The 24,934-nt window shown below is 49.0% G+C and overlaps 1 protein-coding gene across 2 annotated transcripts; it reads left to right on the top strand.

Annotated features, from left to right (window-relative positions):
* The first annotated feature begins 2,600 nt into the window (after window positions 1-2,600).
* On the top strand, window positions 2,601-22,470 carry LOC135054844 (oocyte zinc finger protein XlCOF7.1-like). 2 transcript variants are annotated; one of them, XM_063958240.1, is made up of 5 exons: window positions 2,602-2,881; window positions 5,129-5,286; window positions 5,711-5,902; window positions 6,460-6,532; window positions 19,016-22,470. In XM_063958240.1, the coding sequence occupies exons 2-5, from the start codon at window positions 5,212-5,214 to the stop codon at window positions 20,194-20,196; spliced, it is 1,521 nt and encodes a 506-aa protein (XP_063814310.1). In that variant the 5' UTR covers window positions 2,602-2,881; window positions 5,129-5,211; the 3' UTR covers window positions 20,197-22,470. The 2 variants fall into 2 exon arrangements, with proteins under 2 accessions (XP_063814311.1, XP_063814310.1); XM_063958241.1 differs by lacking the exon at window positions 5,129-5,286 and having other exon boundaries at window positions 2,601-2,881.
* The last annotated feature ends 2,464 nt before the right edge of the window (window positions 22,471-24,934 follow it).

Genomic DNA, 24,934 nt, shown 5'->3' with positions numbered 1-24,934 from the left:
TTGCAGCTGAGAACAATAGATGAAAGGTTTATGCTAATAAGCCTTGGTGCACCTAGGTGCAGCAGAGAAGGCTAGATGAGCGAGGCTCCATCTGTATTGTAGGCTGAAAGGCAAAGGTTTGAAAGTGCCCCTATGTACCACCCAAAGGTGGAAATGTATACAACACATGTAACAGTGACAGGCAAGGTGGGCCCCTCTCAGCTCTGGGCCCCATAGCAGCTGCACTCCCTGCACCTATGGTAGCTACGCCCTGTATATAACACATGTAACTGTGACAGGGAAGGTGGGCCCCTCTCAGCTCTGAGCCCCATAGCAGCTGCACTCCCTGCACCTATGGTAGCTACGCCCTGTATATAACACATGTAACTGTGACAGGAAAGGTGGGCCCCTCTCAGCTCTGGGCCGCATAGCAGCTGCACTCCCTGCACCTATGGTAGCTACGCCCTGTATATAACACATGTAACTGTGACAGGGAAGGTGGCCCCTCTCAGCTCTGGGCCCCATAGCAGCTGCACTCCCTGCACCTATGGTAGCTACGCCCTTGTATATAACACATGTAACTGTGACAGGGAAGGTGGCCCCTCTCAGCTCTGAGCCCCATAGCAGCTGCACTACCTGCATCTACGCCCTGTATATAAAACATGTAACTGTGACAGGGAAGGTGGCCCCTCTCAGCTCTGGGCCCCATAGCAGCTGCACTCCCTGCACCTATGGTAGCTACGCCCATGCTAGCACCCCTAGTGGTGAGGCAGTAGCATAGAGCATTACAGCATAGAGCATAAATCTGGAATGCCTGGAGCAATTTACACCAAACTTGGTACACATATGATTTACAATCTGGGAACAAACACTGTGGAGGTAATACACCCCTAGCGGTGAGGCAGCAGCACAGAGTATTTCAGCAGACAGCATAACTCTGGTATGCCTGGAACAATTTACACCAAACTTGGTACACATATGACTTACACTCTGGGAACAAAAACTGTGGGGGTAACACACCACTGGCACCCCTAGGGGTGGGCTAGCAGCACGGACTATATCAAGACATGCATGATATGTCAGTGACGATAGGGCTGCATGTAAAGTTGGTAGTGAGATGATGTACGGAGGGGAATGTGGGTAGCATGAACCCAGGGCCGGTTCTTGCCCTTGTGGCGCCCCGGGCAAAAAAAAACCACGTTAGGGGCATGGCTTAATATGGGGGCGTGGTCAGTTACGCCCCCATTTGTAGCGCTGCTGAAAAAAAAGGGGAAAAAAAGTAGACTTACATCCCGCTCCTGATTCCAGACCTCCGCCGGCGCCGCTCCTCTCCTCTCCTCGGATGCATAGACACTAGAAGTCAATTATGACCCCTAGCGTCTGTGCCACAATGCTGTGCGGCGCGTGATGACGTCATCGCGCACAGCACAGCAAAGGTTCTCTCCACAAAGGGAAACTAGACGCGTAGCGTCTGGTTCCCTCACAGCGGGGGACCAGCTGGGAGGGGGGGGGGGGGGGGCGGGCACAGTGGCGGATCTTGCCATGATGCGGCGCCCTCTGGATGGCACCGGCACCCTCCGGAAGGCGGCGGCCCGAGCAAAAGTCCTGCTTGCCCGTGGCAAGATCCGCTACTGCATGAACCCACACACTGAGAGTTATACAGTGGAAGTAGCAGGGTCCCCCAGCAGCACAGAGTATATCAGGAGATGCATAATGTGCTGCGTTATATAAGAAACTAAATAAATCAATAATTTCACTGGGGCACTGACATGTGAGGAGGGGTATGGAGGCAGCAGGAAGCCACAGACTGAGAGCTGTATAGTGGGAAGAGCAGGATACCTTGGGGGACCAAAAAGGGGTCCGGCCACTACAGAAAAGTGGGTCATTGTAGTCCACGTGGATCGTTAAGTATGAAAAAGGTTAAAAAAATGGAAAAAAATTGTGAAAATCTCATGTTGAACATTTTCCATGTCGACCTAGTACATGTCAACATAATTACCATGTCAACATAGTGATCATGTCGACATAATGCATGTCGTCCAAACGTGGTCGACCCAATGTATGTCGACCTAACTCATGTCGACCTAATGACCGCCATCCCAGGGAAACAAGATATGCCTATATTTATACTAGATCTCCAAACAACGTAAATTAATGAACAACTATAATTCTAATTTACCATCCTCATCCCGTAGAGAAACACGGGTATTCAGCTAGTAATTCATAAAATAAGTTAACCAGCTAAAGAAAACATTCAGATCAGATATCAATTTGATTTTATTAAAGCAAAAGACACCTCAGCAAATGGCATCCACCATATAGTTTATAGTTTTTTTATTTAAAAAAACATAAAACTAAAAGACGATACACAGATAACGTCACAATTCTAATGTATCAAATACACCCATTATTTGATTGATCCCAGATCCCCTGTCTTTAAATCCAGCATCTACTATCCCTCTGTATAATGTTTATTCAGAATCAGCTCCTGTATAAAGTGTCCAAGCTATGGCAACATCATTTACATGACATCACTGTCAATGGGGAAATAAATCATCTTATTGTCTACTAAGTGCACTAATTACAGGAAAACTCACTTCCCTGTTGGGCGTTCCACCATACTTCCGCTTTGTGCGTCCCACCAAACTTCCGCGTTGTGCGTTCCACAGTCCGGATAGAGTTCTAGCTATTATCTCCCTGGGATCATTCGTCTGCAGTTCCATTCACATGAGCGCAAGCGAAGCCCTTGGTGGTTCCCTGGTTCGCCAGAAGTAGTAACAATTGATCTTGTCACATTTACTTTTCCGGATATCAACATCCGGCTCATTCAGGTGGGCTTCAGAAACCGCATGAGAGGAGACATCGCTACTGCCCATGTAACTGGGAAGGACAGAGGACAGAGGTATCATTACTACTAATATATATATATATATATATATATATATATAACTTATATCTTGATACATTTGCTTTAAAATGCTGCACGTGTTTCTCTTATGTTGTTTTTTTTATTCCACATAGTATCAGTGTCATTATGTATCAGTATGTTTTATGAATTCTCTGCAAATGTGTATTAAAGATACTGTAACAAAAAAGTCTGCGTGGAGAGCAGCTTAACAATAGCTTACACCGAAATCTGTAAAACAGAATGATCTGCTCAGCAATTTGGCCATAAGAGAATGTTCTGCAATGAATGAAGGCAAGAGATGGAGGGAGACAAGTAAATATAATAGGAAAAGGGAAGAGGACCAATCAGCACAAGCAGTAGGGTGGGAAGGGTTATATAGACTAATGTAGGGGCAAAGGTGGCCTGGAAATGAGCAGAGGTGTCACAATTTTTCGGACAGACACCTGGTTATCGACAAATAATAGTGTCATTTTTGCTGTTTCCAGTGATCCCGTTTGGCATTTTTGTGACCTGCTGAACACGCACTGATGTCTCGCGATAATGCGCAGGCACCGGTGCGATTTTGGCGAGATAGCCGCCAGGTTGCTTTTTGCCTTAAGACTAGTTGCTAGTGTAAATCTAGCAGCTATATTGCCCATAAATCGCAGGGTCTCTCATAAATGAAAATAACAGGTTGGGAAATGGATGACAAGCAGGGGATTATCAGGTTCTGGAGTGACCGAGGTGATACTCTGGGGTCTATTCACAAAGCAGTGAAAAGAGTGGATAAGTGAGCCAGTGGACAAGTTGCCCATGGCAACCAATCAGTGTTGAGGTAACATTTATAAAGTCCACTCTTTAAAATTGTACATAGCAGCTGATTGGTTGCCATTGGGCAACTTCTCCACACTTTTCACTGCTTCATGAATAGACCCCTCTGTCAGTTACTCTGCTGTGTATTGTATTACTGTGAAGATCCGTGCTTCTATTCTTGGACCTAAGACCTTGTTAGGGCCCCCCTACGTTAGCCTTTGGTACATGGGGCTCCCTACATTAGCTTTTGGTACCTGGGGCCCCCCTACCTTAGCCTTTGGTACCTGGGGCCTTAGTCAAGGTATCTCATCTGGCATTTATAAATGTGTGATTTAGACATTCGGAGTGTAACTCTGTTACATAAAATACATACTGTATGGTTTCTGTCTGCGTTACCTGAGTGTTCTAAAGAACCTCTTAGGGAAGCGAGTCCTCTTTCCAGCATAATAGCCAGGGGCAGGCAGCTGGTTAGAGATAGTGATAAGGTATTGGTTACACCCCGGCCACCTCTCAGTCTGTCTGGGAACACTTTAGAAATGAACACTAAGGTGGCTGTTCGATTTTGGCGCATGTCCCCTGCTGGCTGTCTAAACCAGTGGTTCCCAAACTCAGTCCTCTAGGACCGCCCCCCCAACAGTTCATGTTTTCCAGGTCACCCAGCAGGTGCACAGGTGTACTCATTCCTCACGGACACATTTCCCAGGTTACCCAACAGGTACACAGGTGTGCTCATTCCTCACTGAAACATTTCCCAGGTAACCCAGCAGGTGCACAGGTGTACTCGGTACTCACTCACACATTTCCCAGGTCACCCAGCAGGTGCACAGGTGTACTCATTCCTCAATGACACATTTTCCAGGTCACCCTGCAGGTGCACAGGTGTGCTCATTCCTCACTGACACAGTTTAAAAGATCCACAGGTGGAGCTAATTATTTCAATTGGGATTCTGTGAGGAGACCTGGAAAACGTCAACTGTTGGGGGTCCTTGAGGACTGAGTTTGGGAATCAGTAGTCTAAACGAATGGTCGTCTATTGGAGCTTTTCAATTGTGGCTCCGATCAGGCGCCTATTAGCCGCGACACACATAATTTATCTCGCACCCTGGAGGTGTGAGAAAAAATGTGTGAAAAGTCTGTAGTCTGGGCACCCAAAGAGCCCAAACCCAGACTTTAAGATGCCCTTATGAGAACTTTAGACGAGTTTACCATTTTGTGTGGCTAAACCTGGAGCTGTCGGCTAATGGGCTTTTGATCGGAGCAACAATTGTATAGCTCTGATAGACGCACAGACGCCCAGCAGGGGGCACGCGCTGCAATTGAATCAATATCTATCTATCTATCTATTAACAAACTACAAATACTTTCCTAGAAGTGCCTCGTAGGATATGAATCTTTGTTAGTTTGTTATGGACAGGATTTTTTTTTACTAAACTTAATTGCTACTATTAGTCTATTTCTAGATTGACCTGTGGGCCTGGTGAAGGTGAAATCCCTCTGTAAGGTAGAAATAACTCTAGAGATTCTGTCTGAGAATGGATGATGACCGACATATGACAGAGAGGATATTAAATCTCACCCTGGAGTTCATTTGTCTGCTGAATGGAGAGGTGAGGGAGTCTGGGAGTGTCACAGTGACATCACTCGTATCATTATTATTAACACTGGTACCTGACTGAGGAGGTGAGGGAGTCTGGGAGTGTCACAGTGACATCACTCTTATCTCTAGTACTAACACAGGGGCCTGACTGGGGAGGTGAAGGAGTCTGGGGAGTGTCATAGTGACATCACTGTTATCTCTATTACTAACCCAGGGACCTGACTAGGGAGGTGAGATGTTCTGGGAATGTTGTACTGACCTCTCTCTCATTAATAAAACAGAGACCTGACTGGAGAATTGAGTCATTCTGTGAAGGGTCTGAGTGGAAAATTGGGGAATGGTGGAAATGTCATAGTGGCATCATATCTTTAAGGTTGACCTGTAGAATATGACTAGATATACTATATCCTATAGATGTCTTTATCAATTCACAGGATTATACAGTAGTGAAGAAAACATCTGATGAGCATGTGAGAGCCAGCAGCAGTCCTGGTGTGTCAGTGGGACTGAGTCGAACCCAGATCAGCGTAATGGAACCTCCACCTCATTCTTTGATAAATGAGAACAGAAATGATCACAAGATTCTAGAACTCAGCAACAAGATTGTTCATCTGCTGACTGGAGAGGTGACTACTGGGAAAGGGCCATTATACAGTAACACCAGGGGAGGTGTCTGAGTGATAACTATTATTCTTTGGGGCAGATGTATTGTGACGGATTGAGTCGCCATAGCCTTTCCTGCTTTGCCTCGTTACCGTGACGAAGCAGGAATGTAGATTGACAAGATCCCCCCGGCGATTCCCATCTGAGCACACAGCGCATCGTCTTAGTGCTGATGCGCTGTGTCTCCCTGCCGGCTCCACTGTACATGCGCGGGATCCTGCTATTATCCCGCATACGCACCCCGGATCCTGCACCCGCCACAGCCAGGGACAACTTTGGGCATGGACACCTGCAGCTGTCGAAATCGATAGGTGCCGGACGTTCAGTGCAGCTGACCGTTCTTACATTGCCTTGCACATCGGGTGATAATGACAGGGGCACACACTATTGCATTAATACATGGGGTGGGGGTGGGGGGGGGGGGGGGGGGAGAGTGGTATTAGTGTACATAACATGTGTTGATACCGCTTCCCACCCGTAACGACTTTTAATACATTTGCCCCTTTGTTTCCAACTATAGGTCTGGCAATATTTGAAAAGACACAAGGATCTGCACATGAATATGGAGAGTCGCCAGCCCACCACATCCCTGGGTAAGAGAGGTTTTAACTATGATACAGTTTGTGTAAATGGTTTATTATAGTATGGCCAGAGGAGAACTGTACTGTGCTGTCTTTCCACAGTTTGTGACATGTTCTTAAACAAGGGTTTAGCCCTGTAAATTGGATGTGTATTGCATTGGTGAGAGCTGTTTATCTCTTTTACTCACTGTAAATGGATATCCTTACATAAAACATTGACCCCCTTACTGTACCCTAACAGCACTTACTGACCCCCTCACTACCTCCCTAACAACACTCACTATCCCCCTCACAGTACTCACTGTCCCCCACAGTACACACTGACCCCCTCACTACCTCCCTAACAACACTCACTATCCCCCTCACAGTACTCACTGTCCCCCACAGTACACACTGACCCCCTCACTACCTCCCTAACACTCACTATCCACCTCACAGTACTCACTGCCCCCCACAGTACACACTGACCCCCTCATTACCTCCCTAACAACACTCACTATCCCCCTCACAGTACTCACTGCCACCCACAGCACTCATTGCCCCCTCACTACTTCCCTAACAACACTCCTTATACACCTCACAGCACTCACTGACCCCCACAGTACACGCTGACCCCCTCACTACCTCCCTAACAACACTCACTATCCCCCTCACAGTACTCACTGCCCCCCACAGTACACACTGACCCCCTCACTACCTCCCTAACAACACTCCTTATACACCTCACAGCACTCTCTGACCCCCACAGTACACGCTGACCCCCTCACTACCTCCCTAACAACACTCACTATCCCCCTCACAGTACTCACTGCCACCCACAGCACTCATTGCCCCCTCACTACTTCCCTAACAACACTCCTTATACACCTCACAGCACTCACTGACCCCCACAGTACACGCTGACCCCCTCACTACCTCCCTAACAACACTCACTATCCCCCTCACAGTACTCACTGCCCCCCACAGTACACGCTGACCCCCTCACTACCTCCCTAACAATACTCCTTATACACCTCACAGCACTCACTGACCCCCACAGTACACGCTGACCCCCTCACTACCTCCCTAACAACACTCACTATCCCCCTCACAGTACTCACTGCCCCCCCACAGTACACACTGACCCCCTCACTACCTCCCTAACAACACTCCTTATACACCTCACAGCACTCACTGACCCCCACAGTACACGCTGACCCCCTCACTACCTCCCTAACAACACTCACTATCCCCCTCACAGTACTCACTGCCCCCCCACAGTACACACTGACCCCCTCACTACCTCCCTAACAACACTCACTGCCCCCCCACAGTACACACTGACCCCCTCACTACCTCCCTAACAACACTCACTATCCCCCTCACAGTACTCACTGTCCCCCACAGTACACACTGACCCCCTCACTACCTCCCTAACAACACTCACTATCCCCCTCACAGTACTCACTGTCCCCCACAGTACACACTGACCCCCTCACTACCTCCCTAACAACACTCACTATCCCCCTCACAGTACTCACTGCCCCCACAGTACACACTGACCCCCTCAATACCTCCCTAACAACACTCACTATCCCCCTCACAGTACTCACTGCCCCCCACAGTACACACTGACCCCCTCACTACCTCCCTAACAACACTCACTATCCCCCTCACAGTACTCACTGCCCCCACCGTACACACTGACCCCCTCACTACCTCCCTAACAACACTCACTATCCCCCTCACAGTACTCACTGTCCCCCACAGTACACACTGACCCCCTCACTACCTCCCTAACAACACTTACTATCCCCCTCACAGTACTCACTGTCCCCCACAGTACACACTGACCCCCTCACTACTTCCCTAACAACACTCCTTATACACCTCACAGCACTCACTGACCCCCACAGTACACGCTGACCCCCTCACTACCTCCCTAACAACACTCACTATCCCCCTCACAGTACTCACTGCCCCCACAGTACACACTGACCCCCTCACTACCTCCCTAACAACACTCACTATCCCCCTCACAGTACTCACTGCCCCCACAGTACACACTGACCCCCTCACTACCTCCCTAACAACACTCACTATCCCCCTCACAGTACTCACTGTCCCCCACAGTACACACTGACCCCCTCACTACTTCCCTAACAACACTCACTATCCCCCTCACAGTACTCACTGTCCCCCACAGTACACACTGACCCCCTCACTACCTCCCTAACAACACTCACTATCCACCTCAGAGCACTCACTGACCCTCTCACAGCACTCACTGCCACCCACAGCACACATTGCCCCCCTCACTACTTCCCTAACAACACTCCTTATCCACCTCAGAGCACTCACTGACCCCCTCACAGCACTCACTATCCCCCCATAGTACACAATGTCCCCCTCACTACCTACGTACCAACACTCACTATCCACCTCAGAGCACTCACTGACCCTCTCACAGCACTCAGTGCCCCCCACAGCACTTACTGACCCCCTCACTACCTCCCTAACAACACTCACTGTCCCCCTCACAGTACTCACTGCCCCCCACAGTACACACTGACCCCCTCACTACCTCCCTAACAACACTCCTTATACACCTCACAGCACTCACTGACCCCCACAGTACACGCTGACCCCCTCACTACCTCCCTAACAACACTCACTATCCCCCTCACAGTACTCACTGCCACCCACAGCACTCATTGCCCCCTCACTACTTCCCTAACAACACTCCTTATACACCTCACAGCACTCACTGACCCCCACAGTACACGCTGACCCCCTCACTACCTCCCTAACAACACTCACTATCCCCCTCACAGTACTCACTGCCCCCCACAGTACACGCTGACCCCCTCACTACCTCCCTAACAATACTCCTTATACACCTCACAGCACTCACTGACCCCCACAGTACACGCTGACCCCCACACTACCTCCCTAACAACACTCACTATCCCCCTCACAGTACTCACTGCCCCCCCACAGTACACACTGACCCCCTCACTACCTCCCTAACAACACTCACTGCCCCCCCCACAGTACACACTGACCCCCTCACTACCTCCCTAACAACACTCACTATCCCCCTCACAGTACTCACTGTCCCCCACAGTACACACTGACCCCCTCACTACCTCCCTAACAACACTCACTATCCCCCTCACAGTACTCACTGCCCCCCACAGTACACACTGACCCCCTCACTACCTCCTTAACAACACTCCTTATCCACCTCACAGCACTCACTGACCCCCTCACAGCACTCACTATCCCCCTCACTACCTCCCTAACAACACTCCTTATACACCTCACAGCACTCACTGACCCCCACAGTACACGCTGACCCCCTCACTACCTCCCTAACAACACTCACTATCCCCCTCACAGTACTCACTGCCACCCACAGCACTCATTGCCCCCTCACTACTTCCCTAACAACACTCCTTATACACCTCACAGCACTCACTGACCCCCACAGTACACGCTGACCCCCTCACTACCTCCCTAACAACACTCACTATCCCCCTCACAGTACTCACTGCCCCCCACAGTACACGCTGACCCCCTCACTACCTCCCTAACAATACTCCTTATACACCTCACAGCACTCACTGACCCCCACAGTACACGCTGACCCCCTCACTACCTCCCTAACAACACTCACTATCCCCCTCACAGTACTCACTGCCCCCCCACAGTACACACTGACCCCCTCACTACCTCCCTAACAACACTCACTGCCCCCCCACAGTACACACTGACCCCCTCACTACCTCCCTAACAACACTCACTATCCCCCTCACAGTACTCACTGTCCCCCACAGTACACACTGACCCCCTCACTACCTCCCTAACAACACTCACTATCCCCCTCACAGTACTCACTGTCCCCCACAGTACACACTGACCCCCTCACTACCTCCCTAACAACACTCACTATCCCCCTCACAGTACTCACTGCCCCCACAGTACACACTGACCCCCTCAATACCTCCCTAACAACACTCACTATCCCCCTCACAGTACTCACTGCCCCCCACAGTACACACTGACCCCCTCACTACCTCCCTAACAACACTCACTATCCCCCTCACAGTACTCACTGCCCCCACAGTACACACTGACCCCCTCACTACCTCCCTAACAACACTCACTATCCCCCTCACAGTACTCACTGTCCCCCACAGTACACACTGACCCCCTCACTACCTCCCTAACAACACTTACTATCCCCCTCACAGTACTCACTGTCCCCCACAGTACACACTGACCCCCTCACTACTTCCCTAACAACACTCCTTATACACCTCACAGTACTCACTGACCCCCACAGTACACGCTGACCCCCTCACTACCTCCCTAACAACACTCACTATCCCCCTCACAGTACTCACTGCCCCCACAGTATACACTGACCCCCTCACTACCTCCCTAACAACACTCACTATCCCCCTCACAGTACTCACTGCCCCCACAGTACACACTGACCCCCTCACTACCTCCCTAACAACACTCACTATCCCTCTCACAGTACTCACTGTCCCCCACAGTACACACTGACCCCCTCACTACCTCCCTAACAACACTCACTATCCACCTCAGAGCACTCACTGACCCTCTCACAGCACTCACTGCCACCCACAGCACACATTGCCCCCCTCACTACTTCCCTAACAACACTCCTTATCCACCTCAGAGCACTCACTGACCCCCTCACAGCACTCACTATCCCCCCATAGTACACAATGTCCCCCTCACTACCTACGTACCAACACTCACTATCCACCTCAGAGCACTCACTGACCCTCTCACAGCACTCAGTGCCCCCCACAGCACTTACTGACCCCCTCACTACCTCCCTAACAACACTCACTGTCCCCCTCACAGTACTCACTGCCCCCCACAGTACACACTGACCCCCTCACTACCTCCTTAACAACACTCCTTAGCCACCTCACAGCACTCACTGACCCCCTCACAGCACTCACTATCCCCCCATAGTACACAGTGTCCCCCTCACTACCTACGTACCAACACTCACTATCCACCTCAGAGCACTCACTGACCCTCTCACAGCACTCAGTGCCCCCTACAGCACCCACTGCCTCCCTCACTACCTCCCTAACAACACTCACTATCCCCCTCACAGTACTCACTGCCCCCCACAGTACACACTGACTACCTCCCTAACAACACTCACTATCCACCTCAGAGCACTCACTGCCCCCCACAGTACACACTGACTACCTCCCTAACAACACTCACTATCCACCTCAGAGCACTCACTGCCCCCCACAGTACACACTGACCCCCTCACTACCTCCCTAACAACACTCACTATCCCCCTCACAGTACTCACTGCCCCCCACAGTACACACTGACCCCCTCACTACCTCCCTAACAACACTCACTATCCACCTCAGAGCACTCACTGCCCCCACAGTACACGCTGACCCCCTCACTACCTCCCTAACAACACTCACTATCCCTCTCACAGTACTCACTGCCCCCCCCACAGTACACACTGACCCCCTCACTACCTCCCTAACAACACTCACTATCCACCTCAGAGCACTCACTGCCACCCACAGTACACATTGCCCCCCTCACTACTTCCCTAACAACACTCACTATCCCCCTCACAGTACTCACTGCCCCCCACAGTACACACTGACCCCCTCACTACCTCCCTAACAACACTCACTATCCACCTCAGAGCACTCACTGCCACCCACAGCACACATTGCCCCCCTCACTACTTCCCTAACAACACTCACTATCCACCTCAGAGCACTCACTGACCCTCTCACAGCACTCACTATCCCCCCATAGTACACAGTGTCCCCCTCACTACCTACGTACCAACACTCACTATCCACCTCAGAGCACTCACTGACCCTCTCACAGCACTCAGTGCCCCCCACAGCACCCACTGCTCCCCTCACTACCTCCCTAACAACACTCACTGTCCCCCTCACAGTACTCACTGCCCCCCACAGTACACACTGCCCCCCTCACTACCTCCCTAACAATACTCATTGTCCACCTCACAGCGCTCACTGACCCCCTCACTACCTCCATAATAACACTCACTAGCCACATCAGAGCACTCACTGACCCCCTCACAGCACTCACTGACCCCCACAGCACACAAACTGATCCCCTCACTGGCTTCCTTACAACACTCACTATCCACTTCAGAGCGCTCACTGACCCTCTCACAGCACACATTGCCCCCCTCACTACCTCCCTAACACTCACTGTCCACCTCACAGCGCTCACTGCCCCCCACAGCACACACTGATCCTCTCACGGCACACACTAACCCCCTCACTACCTCCCTAACAACACTCGCTGTCCACCTCACAGCGCTCACTGACCCCCTCACTTCCTCCCTAACACTCACAATCCACTGAGAGCACCCACTGCCCCCCGCAGCAGACACTGCCCCCCTCACTGCCTCCCTAACAACACTCACTGTCCAACTGAGAGCACTCACTGACCCTCTCACAGCACCCACTGCCCCTTTCACTGCCCACCTCACAGCAACCCCCGGCCACCACAATAACACACACACACACACACACACACACATCCCCGCCAACCCCAACTTACCTTCGGTATCCCGGCTGCCGAGATTCCAGCATCGGGATGTTGACCTGGTCAGGATTCTGACTGCTGGCATCTTGAACGTATACCCCTCTAGACAAAGACATGTATATTGCAGGCAGCCTCTAGATCCAGAGACAAAAAAAACCTGCATTGTGAAGGAACGTCTCTTGCAGGAGCCTTTCCTCCGCTTTATTATTCTGGTGCTGATATAATCTAACTGCAATGTGTTTTCTCTAACGTCCTAGTGGATGCTGGGGACTCCGTCAGGACCATGGGGAATAGCGGCTCCGCAGGAGACAGGGCACAAAAGCAAGCTTTTAGGATCACATGGTGTGTACTGGCTCCTCCCCCTATGACCCTCCTCCAAGCCTCAGTTAGGTTTTTGTGCCCGTCCGAGAGGGTGCAATCTAGGTGGCTCTCCTAAAGAGCTGTTTAGAAAAGTTTTTTTTTAGGTTTCAATCTCAGTGATTCCTGCTGGCAACAGGATCACTGCATCGAGGGACTTAGGGGAGAGATTTCCAACTCACCTGCGTGCAGGATGGATTGGAGTCTTAGGCTACTGGACACTTAGCTCCAGAGGGAGTCGGAACACAGGTCAGCCTGGGGTTCGTCCCGGAGCCGCGCCGCCGATCCCCCTTACAGACGCTGAAGAGACGGCAGAACGGAGGTCCGGAAAACAGGCGGCAGAAGACTCCACAGTCTTCATGAAGGTAGCGCACAGCACTGCAGCTGTGCGCCATTGTTGTCACACGGCTCACTGACTCAGTCACGGAGGGTGCAGGGCGCTGCTGGGGGCGCCCTGGGCAGCAATATAATTACCTTTAGTGGCAAAATAAATACATCACATATAGCCATTAAGGCTATATGTATGTATTTTAACCCAGACCAGTTTATTAAAAACCGGGAGAAGAAGCCCGCCGGAAAAGGGGCGGAGCTTATTCTCCTCAGCACTCAGCGCCATTTTCCTGCTCAGCTACGCTGGTGAGGAAGGCTCCCAGGACTCTCCCCTGCACTGCACTACAGAAACAGGGTAACAAAGAGAAGGGGGGCATAAATTGGCGATATTTATATATTAAGAGCGCATATATAGTAAACAACACCTTCTAGGGTTGTTTATATACATTTATAGCGCTTTTGGTGTGTGCTGGCAAACTCTCCCTCTGTCTCCCCAAAGGGCTAGTGGGTCCTGTCCTCTATCAGAGCATTCCCTATGTGTGTGCTGTATGTCGGTACGTGTGTGTCGACATGTATGAGGAAAATATTGGTGAGGAGGCGGAGCAAATTGCCTGTAATGGTGATGTCACTCTCTAGGGAGTCGACACCGGAATGGATGGCTTATTTATGGAAATTACGTGACAATGTCAACACGCTGCAAGCCGGTTGACGACATGAGAGGGCCGGCGAACAAATTAGTATCTGTCCAGGCGTCTCAAACACCGTCAGGGGCTGTAAAATGCCCATTTACCTCAGTCGGTCGACACAGACCCAGACACGGACACTGATTTCAGTGTCGACGGTGAAGAAACAAACGTATTTTCTTTTAGGGCCACACGTTAAGGGCAATGAAGGAGGTGTTACATATTTCTGATACTCCAAGTACCACAAAAAAGGGTATTATGTGTGAGGTGAAAAAACTACCTGTAGTTTTTCCTGAATCAGATAAATTAAATGAAGTGTGTGATGATGCGTGGGTTTCCCCCGATAGAAAATTATTGGCGGTATACCCTTTCCCGCCAGAAGTTAAGGCGCGGTGGGAAACACCCCTCAGGGTGGATAAGGCGCTCACACGCTTATCAGAACAAGTGGCGGTACCATCTACGGATAGGGCCGTACTTAAGGAGCCAGCTGATAGGAAGCTGAAAAATATCCTAAAAAGTATACACACACATGCTGGTGTTATACTGCGACCAGCGATCGCCTCAGCCTGGATGTGCAGAGCTGAGGTGGCTTGGTCGGATTCCCTGATTAAAAATATTGATACCTTTGACAGGGACAGTATTTTATTGACTATAGAGCATTTAAAGGATGCATTTCTATATATGCGAGATGCGCAGAGGGATATTTGCACTCTGGCATCAAGAGTAAATGCGATGTCCATATCTGCAAGAAGATGTTTATGGACACGACAGTGGTCAGGTGATGCAGATTCCAAACGGCACAAAGATGTATTGCCGTATAAAGGGGAGGAGTTATTTGGGGTCGGTCCATGGGACCTGGTGGCCAGGGCAACTGCTGGAAAATCCACCGTTTTTTACCCTAAGTCACATCTCTGCAGAAAAAGACACCGTCTTTTCAGCCTCAGTCCTTTCGTCCCTATAAGAGTCATATCTGCCCAGGGATAGAGGAAAGGGAAGAAGACTGCAGCAGGCAGCCCATTCCCAGGAACAGAAGCCCTCCACCGCTTCTACCAAGTTCTCAGCATGACGCTGGGACCGTACAGGACCCCTGGATCCTACAAGTAGTATCCAAGGGGTACAGATTGGAATGTCGAGAGGTTTCCCCCCTCGCAGGTTCCTGTAGTCTGCTGTACCAATGTCTCCCTCCGACAGGGAGGCAGTATTGAAAACAATTCACAAGCTGTATTCCCAGCAGGTGATAATAAAATTACCCCTCCGACAACAAGGAAAGGGGTATTACTCCACACTATATGGTGGTACTGAAGGCTAGGTGAGACCTATTCTAAATCTAAAAAATTTGAACACTTACAAGGGTTCAAATCCAGATAGAGTCACTCAGAGCAGTGATAGCAAAGAACAAGGGGACTATATGGTGTCCCGGGACATCAGGGATGCTTACCTCCATGTCCCAAAATTTGCCTTTTCTCACCAAGGGTACCTCAAGTTCGTGGTACAGAACTGTCACTATCAGTTTCAAGACGATGCCGTTGGATTGTCCAAGGCACCCCGGGGTCCTTACCAAGGTAATGACCGAAAGGAGGATTCGTCTTCAAAGAAAATGGACGACCTCCTGATAAGAACAAGGTCCAGAGAACAGTTGGAGGTCGGAGTAGCACTATCTCAAGTAGTTCTACGACAGCACGGGTGGATTCTAAATATTCCAAAACCGCAGTTGTTCCGACGACACGTCTGCTGGTCCTAGGGATGATTTTGGACACAGTCCAGGAAAAGGTGTTTCTCCCAGAGGAGAAAGCCAGGGAGTTATCCGAGCTAATCGGGATCCTCCTAAAACCAGGAAAAGTGTCAGTGCATCATTGCACAAGAGTCCTGGTAAAAAATGGTGGCTTATTACGAAGCGCTTCCATTCGGCAGATTTCACGCAAGAACTCTTCAGTGGGATCTGCTGGACAAATGGTCCGGATCGCATCTTCAGATGCATCAGCGGATAACCCTATATCCAAGGACAAGGGTGTCTCTCCTGTGGTGATTACAGAGTGCTCATCTTCTAGAGGGCCGCAGATTCGGCATTCAGGATTGGATGCTCGTGACCACGGAGGCCAGCCTGAGAGGCTGGGGAGCAGTCACACAAGGAGTGTGATCAAGTCTGGAGAATTCTCTCCACATAAATATACTGGAGCTAAGAGCAAATTTATAATGCTCTAAGCTTAGCAAGACCTCTGCTTCAAGGTCAGCCGGTATTGATCCAGTGGGATAACATCACGGCAGTCGCCCACGTAAACCGAAAGGGCGGCACAAGAAGCAGGAGGGCAGTGGCAAAACTGCAAGGATTTTTCGCTAGGCGGAAAATCATGTGATAGCACTGTCAGCAGTGTTCATTCCGGGAGTGGACGACTGGGAAGCAGACTTCCTCAGCAGGCACGACCTCCACCCGGGAGAGTGGGAACTTCATCGGGAAGTTTTCCGCATGATTGGGAACCGTTGGGAAAGACCAAAGGTGGACATGATGGCGTCCCGCCCGAACAAAAAATGGGACAGGTATTGCGCCAGGTCACGAGACCTTCAGGCGATAGCTGTGGACGTCCTGGTAACACCGTGGGTGTAACAGTCGGTGTATGTGTTCCCTCCTCTGCTTCTCATAACCAAGGTATTGAGAATTAAAAGACATAGAGGAGTAAGAACTATACTCGTGGCTCCGGATTGGCCAAGAGGGACTTGGTAACCGGAACTTCAAGAGATGCTCACAGAGGACTAATGGCCTCGGGAGCTAAGAAGGGATTTGCTTTCAGCAAGTACCATGTCTGTTCCAAGAGGAACCGTGGCATCGGCCTTTAAGAAAGGACCTGCTCCAGCAGGGACCTTGTCTGTTCCAAGACTTACCGCGACTGCGTTTGACGGCATGGCGGTTTGAACGCCGGATCCTAAGGGAAAAGGCATTCCGGAAGAGGTCATACCTACCCTGGTCAAAGCCAGGAAGGAGGTGACCGCACAACGTTATCACCACATGTGGTAAAAATATGTTGCGTGGGTGAGGCCAGGAAGGCCCCACGAAAAAATTTCAACTAGGTCGATTTCTGCACTTCCTGCAAACAGGAGTGTCTATGAGCCTCAAATTGGGGTCCATTAAGGTTCAAGTTTCGGCCCTATAGATTTTCTTCCAAAAAGAATTGGCTTCAGTTCCTGAAGTCCAGACGTTTGTCAAGGGAGTATTGCATATACAGCCCTTGTGTGCCTCCAGTGGCACCGTGGGATCTCAACGTAGTGTTGGGATTCCTCAAATCATATTGGTTTGAACCACTCAAATCTGTGGATTTGAAATATCTCACATGGAAAGTGACCATGCTGTTGGCCCTGGCCTCGGCCAGGCGATTGTCAAAATTGGCGGCTTTGTCTTACAAAAGCCCATATTTGATTTTCCATTCGGACAGGGCAGAACTGCGGACTCGTCCCCAGTTTCTTCCTAAGGTGGTGTCAGCGTTTCACCTGAAACAACCTATTGTGGTGCCTGCGGCTACTAGGGACTTGGAGGACTCCAAGTTGCTAGACGTTGTCAGGGCCCTGAAAATATATATATATATATATATATATATATATATATATATATATATATATATATATATATATATATATATATAATTCCAGGACGGCTGGAGTCAGAAAGTCTGACTTGCTGTTTATATTGTAGGCACCCAAAAAGCTGGGTGCTCCTGCTTCTAAGCAGACTATTGCTCGTTGGATTTGTAGTACAATTCAGCTTGCACATTCTGTGGCAGGCCTGCCACAGCCAAAATATGTAAATGCCCATTCCACAAGGAAGGTGGGCTCATCTTGGGCGGCTGCCCGAGGGGTCTCGGCTTTACAACTTTGCCGAGCAGCTACTTGGTCAGGGGCAAACACGTTTGCTAAATTCTACAAATTTGATACCCTGGCTGAGGAGGACCTGGAGTTCTCTCATTCGGTGCTGCAGAGTCATCTGCACTCTCCCGCCCGTTTGGGAGCTTTGGTATAATCCCCATGGTCCTGACGGAGTCCCCAGCATCCACTAGGACGTTAGAGAAAATAAGATTTTACTTACCGATAAATCTATTTCTCATAGTCCGTAGTGGATGCTGGGCGCCCATCCCAAGTGCGGATTGTCTGCATTACTTGTACATAGTTATTGTTACAAAAAAATCGGGTTATTACTGTTGTGAGCCATCTTTTTTAGAGGCTACTTCATTGTTATCATACTGTTAACTGGGTTCAAATCACAAGTTGTACGGTGTGATTGGTGTGGCTGGTATGAGTCTTACCCGGGATTCAAGATCCTTCCTTATTGTGTACGCTCGTCCGGGCACAGTACCTAACTGAGGCTTGGAGGAGGGTCATAGGGGGAGGAGCCAGTACACACCATGTGATCCTAAAAGCTTGCTTTTGTGCCCTGTCTCCTGCGGAGCCGCTATTCCCCATGGTCCTGACGGAGTCCCCAGCATCCACTACGGACTATGAGAAATAGATTTATCGGTAAGTAAAATCTTATTTTTCTCTTCACCAGATTTCACAGAATGTACTACAATATCCGGTGGATCCAATACTCCTATACCTTCACTGGATAGCGTGACGGAGGATCACAGTATTGGTGTACATATCGGGACTGCAAAATATCCATCAGCAGATGACCAAAGCATGATAAACAGTCTGCAGTATGTTACTGAAAAGCCAGCTTCCTGCGATGGAGGAAACCTCACTGTTAATGATACGTCTACAGCCACAGATCATACACAACATATGGCTACTCCTATTAAGGAGGAAGCAATGTCATGTGACAGAGGAAATCTCCCTCACACTGACATGTCTACACCCACGGGTCATACACAGTATACATCTACTGATAGTAAGGGGGGATCAGTGTCATGTGACGAAGGAGACATCACACACACTGACATGTATACACCCACAGATCATACACAGTATACAGCTACTCATATTAAGGAAGAATCAAATGATGGAGGGAATCTTTCCTACATTTATACCCCCACAGGACAGACACCACCGATATCTAATGACCGTGAGGAGCACCTCATACAAGACCAAATATATCCATTAGGAGACAATCAATATTCTGATCATGGTACATGCTTTCAACAGAACCCAGAGCTGGTTATTCATCAAATAATTCACTCTAAAGATAAATTACATGCTTGTTCTGAATGCGGAAAATGTTTTAGTAATAATTTAGCTCTCTGTAGTCATCAGAGGAGTCACATGGTGGAGAAACGGTTTTCCTGCTCGGAATGTGGGAAATGTTTTACACGGAATGCCAACCTTGTGAAACATAAGAGAATTCACACTGGAGTTAAACCGTATTCCTGCCCTGAGTGCGGTAAAAGTTTCATTGGCAACGCGGAACTTATTTCCCATAGGCGGATTCACACAGGGGACAAACCATTTTCCTGCGCCGAGTGCGGTAAGTGCTTCATCAGGAAACACGATTTTGTGATACATGAGAGAATCCACACAGGGGAAAAACCCTACCCTTGCTCTAGTTGTTGGAAACGGTTCGTCAGTAGCTCCGATCTGGTCAAACATCAGAAAGTACATAAACCGGATAAACAATACGCCTGCTACGAATGTGGCAAATGTTTCGGCAGAAGCTCTGAGTTTATTAGACATAAGAGAGAGCACAAGAGACAGAGGTTCGGCTGTCACTCTGGAATGAAGGAAATAATCTTGTAACCCGCGTTGAAAAACCTTGTAGAGTTCACACAGAAAATGGACTTTATGGTTTTTATCCAGTGTTTCAATTATCCATCAATGAACACGAAGGGCCTGGTTATTAGTCGTGGGAGCTATGCCGATATTCACGCAAGTGGTCGATGTTTCTTCATCTGTGCATACGTCCCATGGTGTTAGCATACTGGGAGGTGGCTATGTGGAGGCACAAAGATGGCTGTGTTTTGGGTACGTTGCTCAAGTGATTGCTCAATCGCTCACATAGGAGGCTATACAGTGCAAGTTTCAATGGTGCAACTGATGGTAGCGTCTAAAGACGCACAAATTGGGTGTCCCAGTTCTTGCACAGTGAGACGCGTGGCTGTACACCAGGAGAAGGGCTATTACTAGCATTAGCATAAAGTCACAGATGTGACTATGGCAAATGGTCAGTTTACTAAGCCGTGGATGGAGATAATGGCCCTAATTCCGAGTTGATCGCTCGCTAGCTGCTTTTAGCAGCAGTGCAAACGCTAAGCCGCCGCCCTCTGGGAGTGTATCTTAGCTTAGCAGAAGTGCGTCCGAAGGGTTAGCAGTTTTGCTGTCAAATATTTTCATGCCGTTTCTGAGTAGCTCCAAACCTACTCCTACCTTGCGATCACTTCAGACAGTTTAGTTCCTGCTTTGACGTCACAAACACGCCCTGCATTTGGCCAGCCACTCCCCCGTTTCTCCACGCACGCCTGTGTTTTAATCTGGCACGCCTGCGTTTTTTAGCACACTCCCGGAAAACGGCCAGTTACCTCCCAGAAACGCCTCTTTCCGGTCAATCACTCAACGATCAGCAGTGCGACTGAAAAGCACCGCTAGACCTTGTGTAAAACTGCATAGTTTTGTGTGAAAGTACTTCACGCATGCGCACTGCGGGCCATACGCATGCGCAGAAATGCAGAATTTTTGCCTGATCGCCGCGCTGCGACCAAAAGCAGCTAGCGATCTACTCGGAATGACCCCCAAAGTACCAGCCAATCGGCTCCCAACTGCCATGTCACAGGCTGGGTTTGAAAAATGGCAGTTGGGAGCTGATTGGGTGGTACTTTATCTCCGTCCACTTTTATCTCCATCCAAGGCTTAGTAAATAGGCCCCTTTGATCCAGAACCTAGTTTTGAAAACTCAATTCCCACATGGCAATTCTTTAAATCCAGTGGACAAAATCGCTGGAAAATCTGCATTTTTGGTAAATTGTAAACCAGGGGTAGGATGAGTGGGGCACATCAGCAGCATGGAGAACTACATTTCCCAGCAGCCACTTCCCCCTTGCCAGCATCCTCCTCTGCAAAATCTCATGACCATTTTTTTAATTTAAATTGGATTTCACGGGTATCAGGAGCACGTACACCTGTGGTAATCCCAAATTTTGGGCTTTATGGGCCCTACACACTTGGCGATATTTCCAATTTGGACGATGTTCATTTTCAACGATTAACGACCATCGTTCAAATTGGCTTTCTATGCTTAATGAGGGAAAACCAACGAAGAACGACCGCGGGGCAGCGCATCGTTCACCTTTGGTGCATACACACTGAGCGATATGAACGATTTATCGTTCAGTACTGAACGAGATAGTTCATATATCGCTCACACACTTCGGCAAGTGTGTAGGGCCCATTACTGTTCATAGTTAAATGGGGAGTATAATAGATCCTGATCTATGTGAGATACTGCACAGAGTGTTAGGCTACAAAGGAGTTACTCGGCTGCAGTGGGTGCTGTTTGGGTGCTTGGTGTGTTGTTTTGCAGAAGCGATATGCAAGGCAGTGGTGTTATATATGCTGATAACCAGTATAATTGTGATTGTTACCTATGTAGACATTATACATTGCATATGATAAGATTTACAGTACAAATATTCAGTTGCATTAGTGAGATAATTGGGGCAGATGTATTAAGCCTGGAGAAGGCATAAAGAAATGATAAAGCGCTTTCACCGAGGATCCATACTTCCTATCTTTTCCCCTTTTTTGTTCCTCTTCTATTGGTCTTTGCCTATGCCCCTCTCAACTACTACTTCGCTATAACTTCTACACTCTTTCTTTTTCTTCTCTCTTTTCTTTCCTTCTCTCTTTTTTCCTTTCTACTTAAATTCTTGAAAAGGATCATATTTAAAATGCTGTCTAGATTGTCTTTTCCAATTTTATGCACTTGCCTTTGCTTCTTTAGATTTTGACAGTTATATTCCTGTATTGTGTTCTGATCCACTAATAAACAAATTCTTAAAAAAAAGAAAGAAGTGAAAAAGCGGTGATAAGTGCAAGGTGATAACGCACCAGTCAATCAGCTCATAACTGTTTACATATTGGAGCTGATTGACTGGTGCGTTATCACCTTACACTTATCACCGCTTTATCACTTCTTTATCCCTTCTTCAGGCTTAATACATCTGCCCCAATGTGAGAGTACATGGTTTATGTTGTGAGTTGTAGTTAGTGAAGATAGGAATTGTAGTGTATGAGTTATTTGTACTGAAAACTCTAAAAGCAATTACTGAGTGACAATGATAGCTATACAATGTGTTTATAGTATATGGTCACATTGGTGGCTTACTGCAGCTAGCCTAATGAAGTACTGTACTGTACATTTCTCTGACGTCCTAGTGGATGCTGGGAACTCCATAAGGACCATGGGGAATAGATGGGCTCCGCAGGAGACTGGGCACTCTAAAAGAAAGATTAGGTACTATCTGGTGTGCACTGGCTCCTCCCTCTATGCCCCTCCTCCAGACCTCAGTTAGAATCTGTGCCCGGCCAGAGCTGGGTGCTCCTAGTGGGCTCTCCTGAGCTTGCTAGAAAGAAAGTATTTGTTAGGTTTTTTATTTTCAGTGAGATCTGCTGGCAACAGACTCACTGCTACGTGGGACTGAGGGGAGAGAAGCAAACCTACATGCGTGCAGCTAGCTTGTGCTTCTTAGGCTACTGGACACCATTAGCTCCAGAGGGTTCGAACACAGGGCCTGACCTCGATCCTCCGTTCCCGGAGCCGCGCTGCCGTCCCCCTTGCAGAGCCAGAAAACAGAAGAAGGAGATGAAATCGGCGGCAGAAGACTCCGGTCTTCATTAAGGTAGCGCACAGCACTGCAGCTGTGCGCCATTGCTCCCACTGCACACCACACACTCCGGTCACTGTAGGGTGCAGGGCGCTGGGGGGCGCCCTGGGCAGCAATAAGAATACCTTTTGGCATTATATACACATAATACAGTCTGTGACTGTATATGTGTAAAACCCCCGCCATTTTTAGTCAGAAACAGGACAGAAGCCCGCCGCTGAGGGGGCCGGGCCTTCTTCCTCAGCACACCAGCGCCATTTTCTCTTCACAGCTCCGCTGGAAGGAAGCTCCCCAGGCTCCCCCTGGCAGTATCCTGGTACACAAAGGGTGAAAAGAGAGGGGGGGCACATAAATTTAGGCGCAAAATTTGTATATACAGCAGCTACTGGGTAAACACTGAGTTGTAGTGTAATCCCTGGGTTATATAGCGCTGGGGTGTGTGCTGGCATACTCTCTCTCTGTCTCTCCAAAGGGCCTTGTGGGGGAACTGTCCTCAAATAGAGCATTCCCTGTGTGTGTGGTGTGTCGGTACGCGTGTGTCGACATGTCTGAGGTAAAAGGCTCCTCTAAGGAGGTGATAGAGCGGATATGTGTGTGAGAGGGTGTCTCCGTCGACAACGCCGACATCTGTTTGGATATGTGTAAGTGCTAAGGTGAATTTATTGCACAAATGGTTAGGGAACAGACAGGAAATCTACCCAGGTCTGTCCCTATGTCATAGAGACTTTCAGAGTCTCTCAATGCTCACTATCCATAATAACAAACACTGGTATAGACATGGAGTTTAACTCCACTGTCGACTACGATAATGCAAAGTTACAGCCATGATGGCTAGAAGGTATTCAATATATGATTATTGAAATAAAAGATGATTTGCATATCACTGATGACTCATCTGTCCCTGACACGAGAGTACACATGTTTAAGGGGAAGAATGCTGAGGTAAATTTCCCTCCTCTCATGAGAAAAAAGAGCGGGAATCTCCAGACAAGAGACGGCAGCTTCCCACAAGAGAATTCTCAGGCTGTATCCTTTCCCCACTAGGGCCAGGATGTGTTGAGAATCTTCCCCTAGGGTGTCCTGTTTGCACAGACGGTAGCACTTGCTATTCTCAGGGATCCTGCAGATAGCGTGCACATTCTAGTATACTACCCAGACCGGCGATTGTGTCGGCATGGGTTTATAGCGCTGTGGCAGCGTGGACAGGTACCTTATCAGCAGAGATGAGACCCTAGTATGCAATATAAATATATTAAAGATGCTGTCTTAAGTGATAGATATATTGTTATAAAGCATGCCCAAAGAGACATGAGTATACTGGGTCCTAGAGTCAAAGCTATGTCGATCTCTGCTTGACGTGTCCTGTAGAATATGCATTGGACAGATGATGCCGACTTAGGAGGCATATGGAAGGCTGAGGATTGTGTGGAGAAGTGTTCTCGGGCCTGGTCTCCACAGCTATAGCTGGTAATTCTGCTAGTTTGCCTTATATTCCTGCACAGCCTAAGAAAGCACGACATTATTAAATGCAGCCTATCGAATAAAGAACCCAGAAAGTCTGAGGTGCGTCCTTTCTTGTCAGAGCCGGGCAGCTAGTTCCCAGGAACAGAAGTCCTCCCCGGCCCCTACAAAAATCCACCAATGTCGCTGGGGCTCCA

Source organism: Pseudophryne corroboree, chromosome 3 (assembly GCF_028390025.1).
Source record: "Pseudophryne corroboree isolate aPseCor3 chromosome 3, aPseCor3.hap2, whole genome shotgun sequence".
NCBI lineage: Eukaryota > Metazoa > Chordata > Amphibia > Anura > Myobatrachidae > Pseudophryne > Pseudophryne corroboree.
The sequence above is the reverse complement of the archived record's forward strand: the minus strand, read 5'-3'. Positions and strand labels throughout refer to the sequence as shown.

Coding starts and splice junctions, on each gene's coding strand:
- LOC135054844 (XM_063958240.1), top strand. CDS start 5,212: ATGGATGATGACCGACATATGACAGAGAGGATATTAAATCTCACCCTG. Junction 5,903..6,459: donor TTCATCTGCTGACTGGAGAG/GTGACTACTGGG, acceptor TTCCAACTATAG/GTCTGGCAATATTTGAAAAG. Junction 6,533..19,015: donor CCAGCCCACCACATCCCTGG/GTAAGAGAGGTT, acceptor TCTCTTCACCAG/ATTTCACAGAATGTACTACA.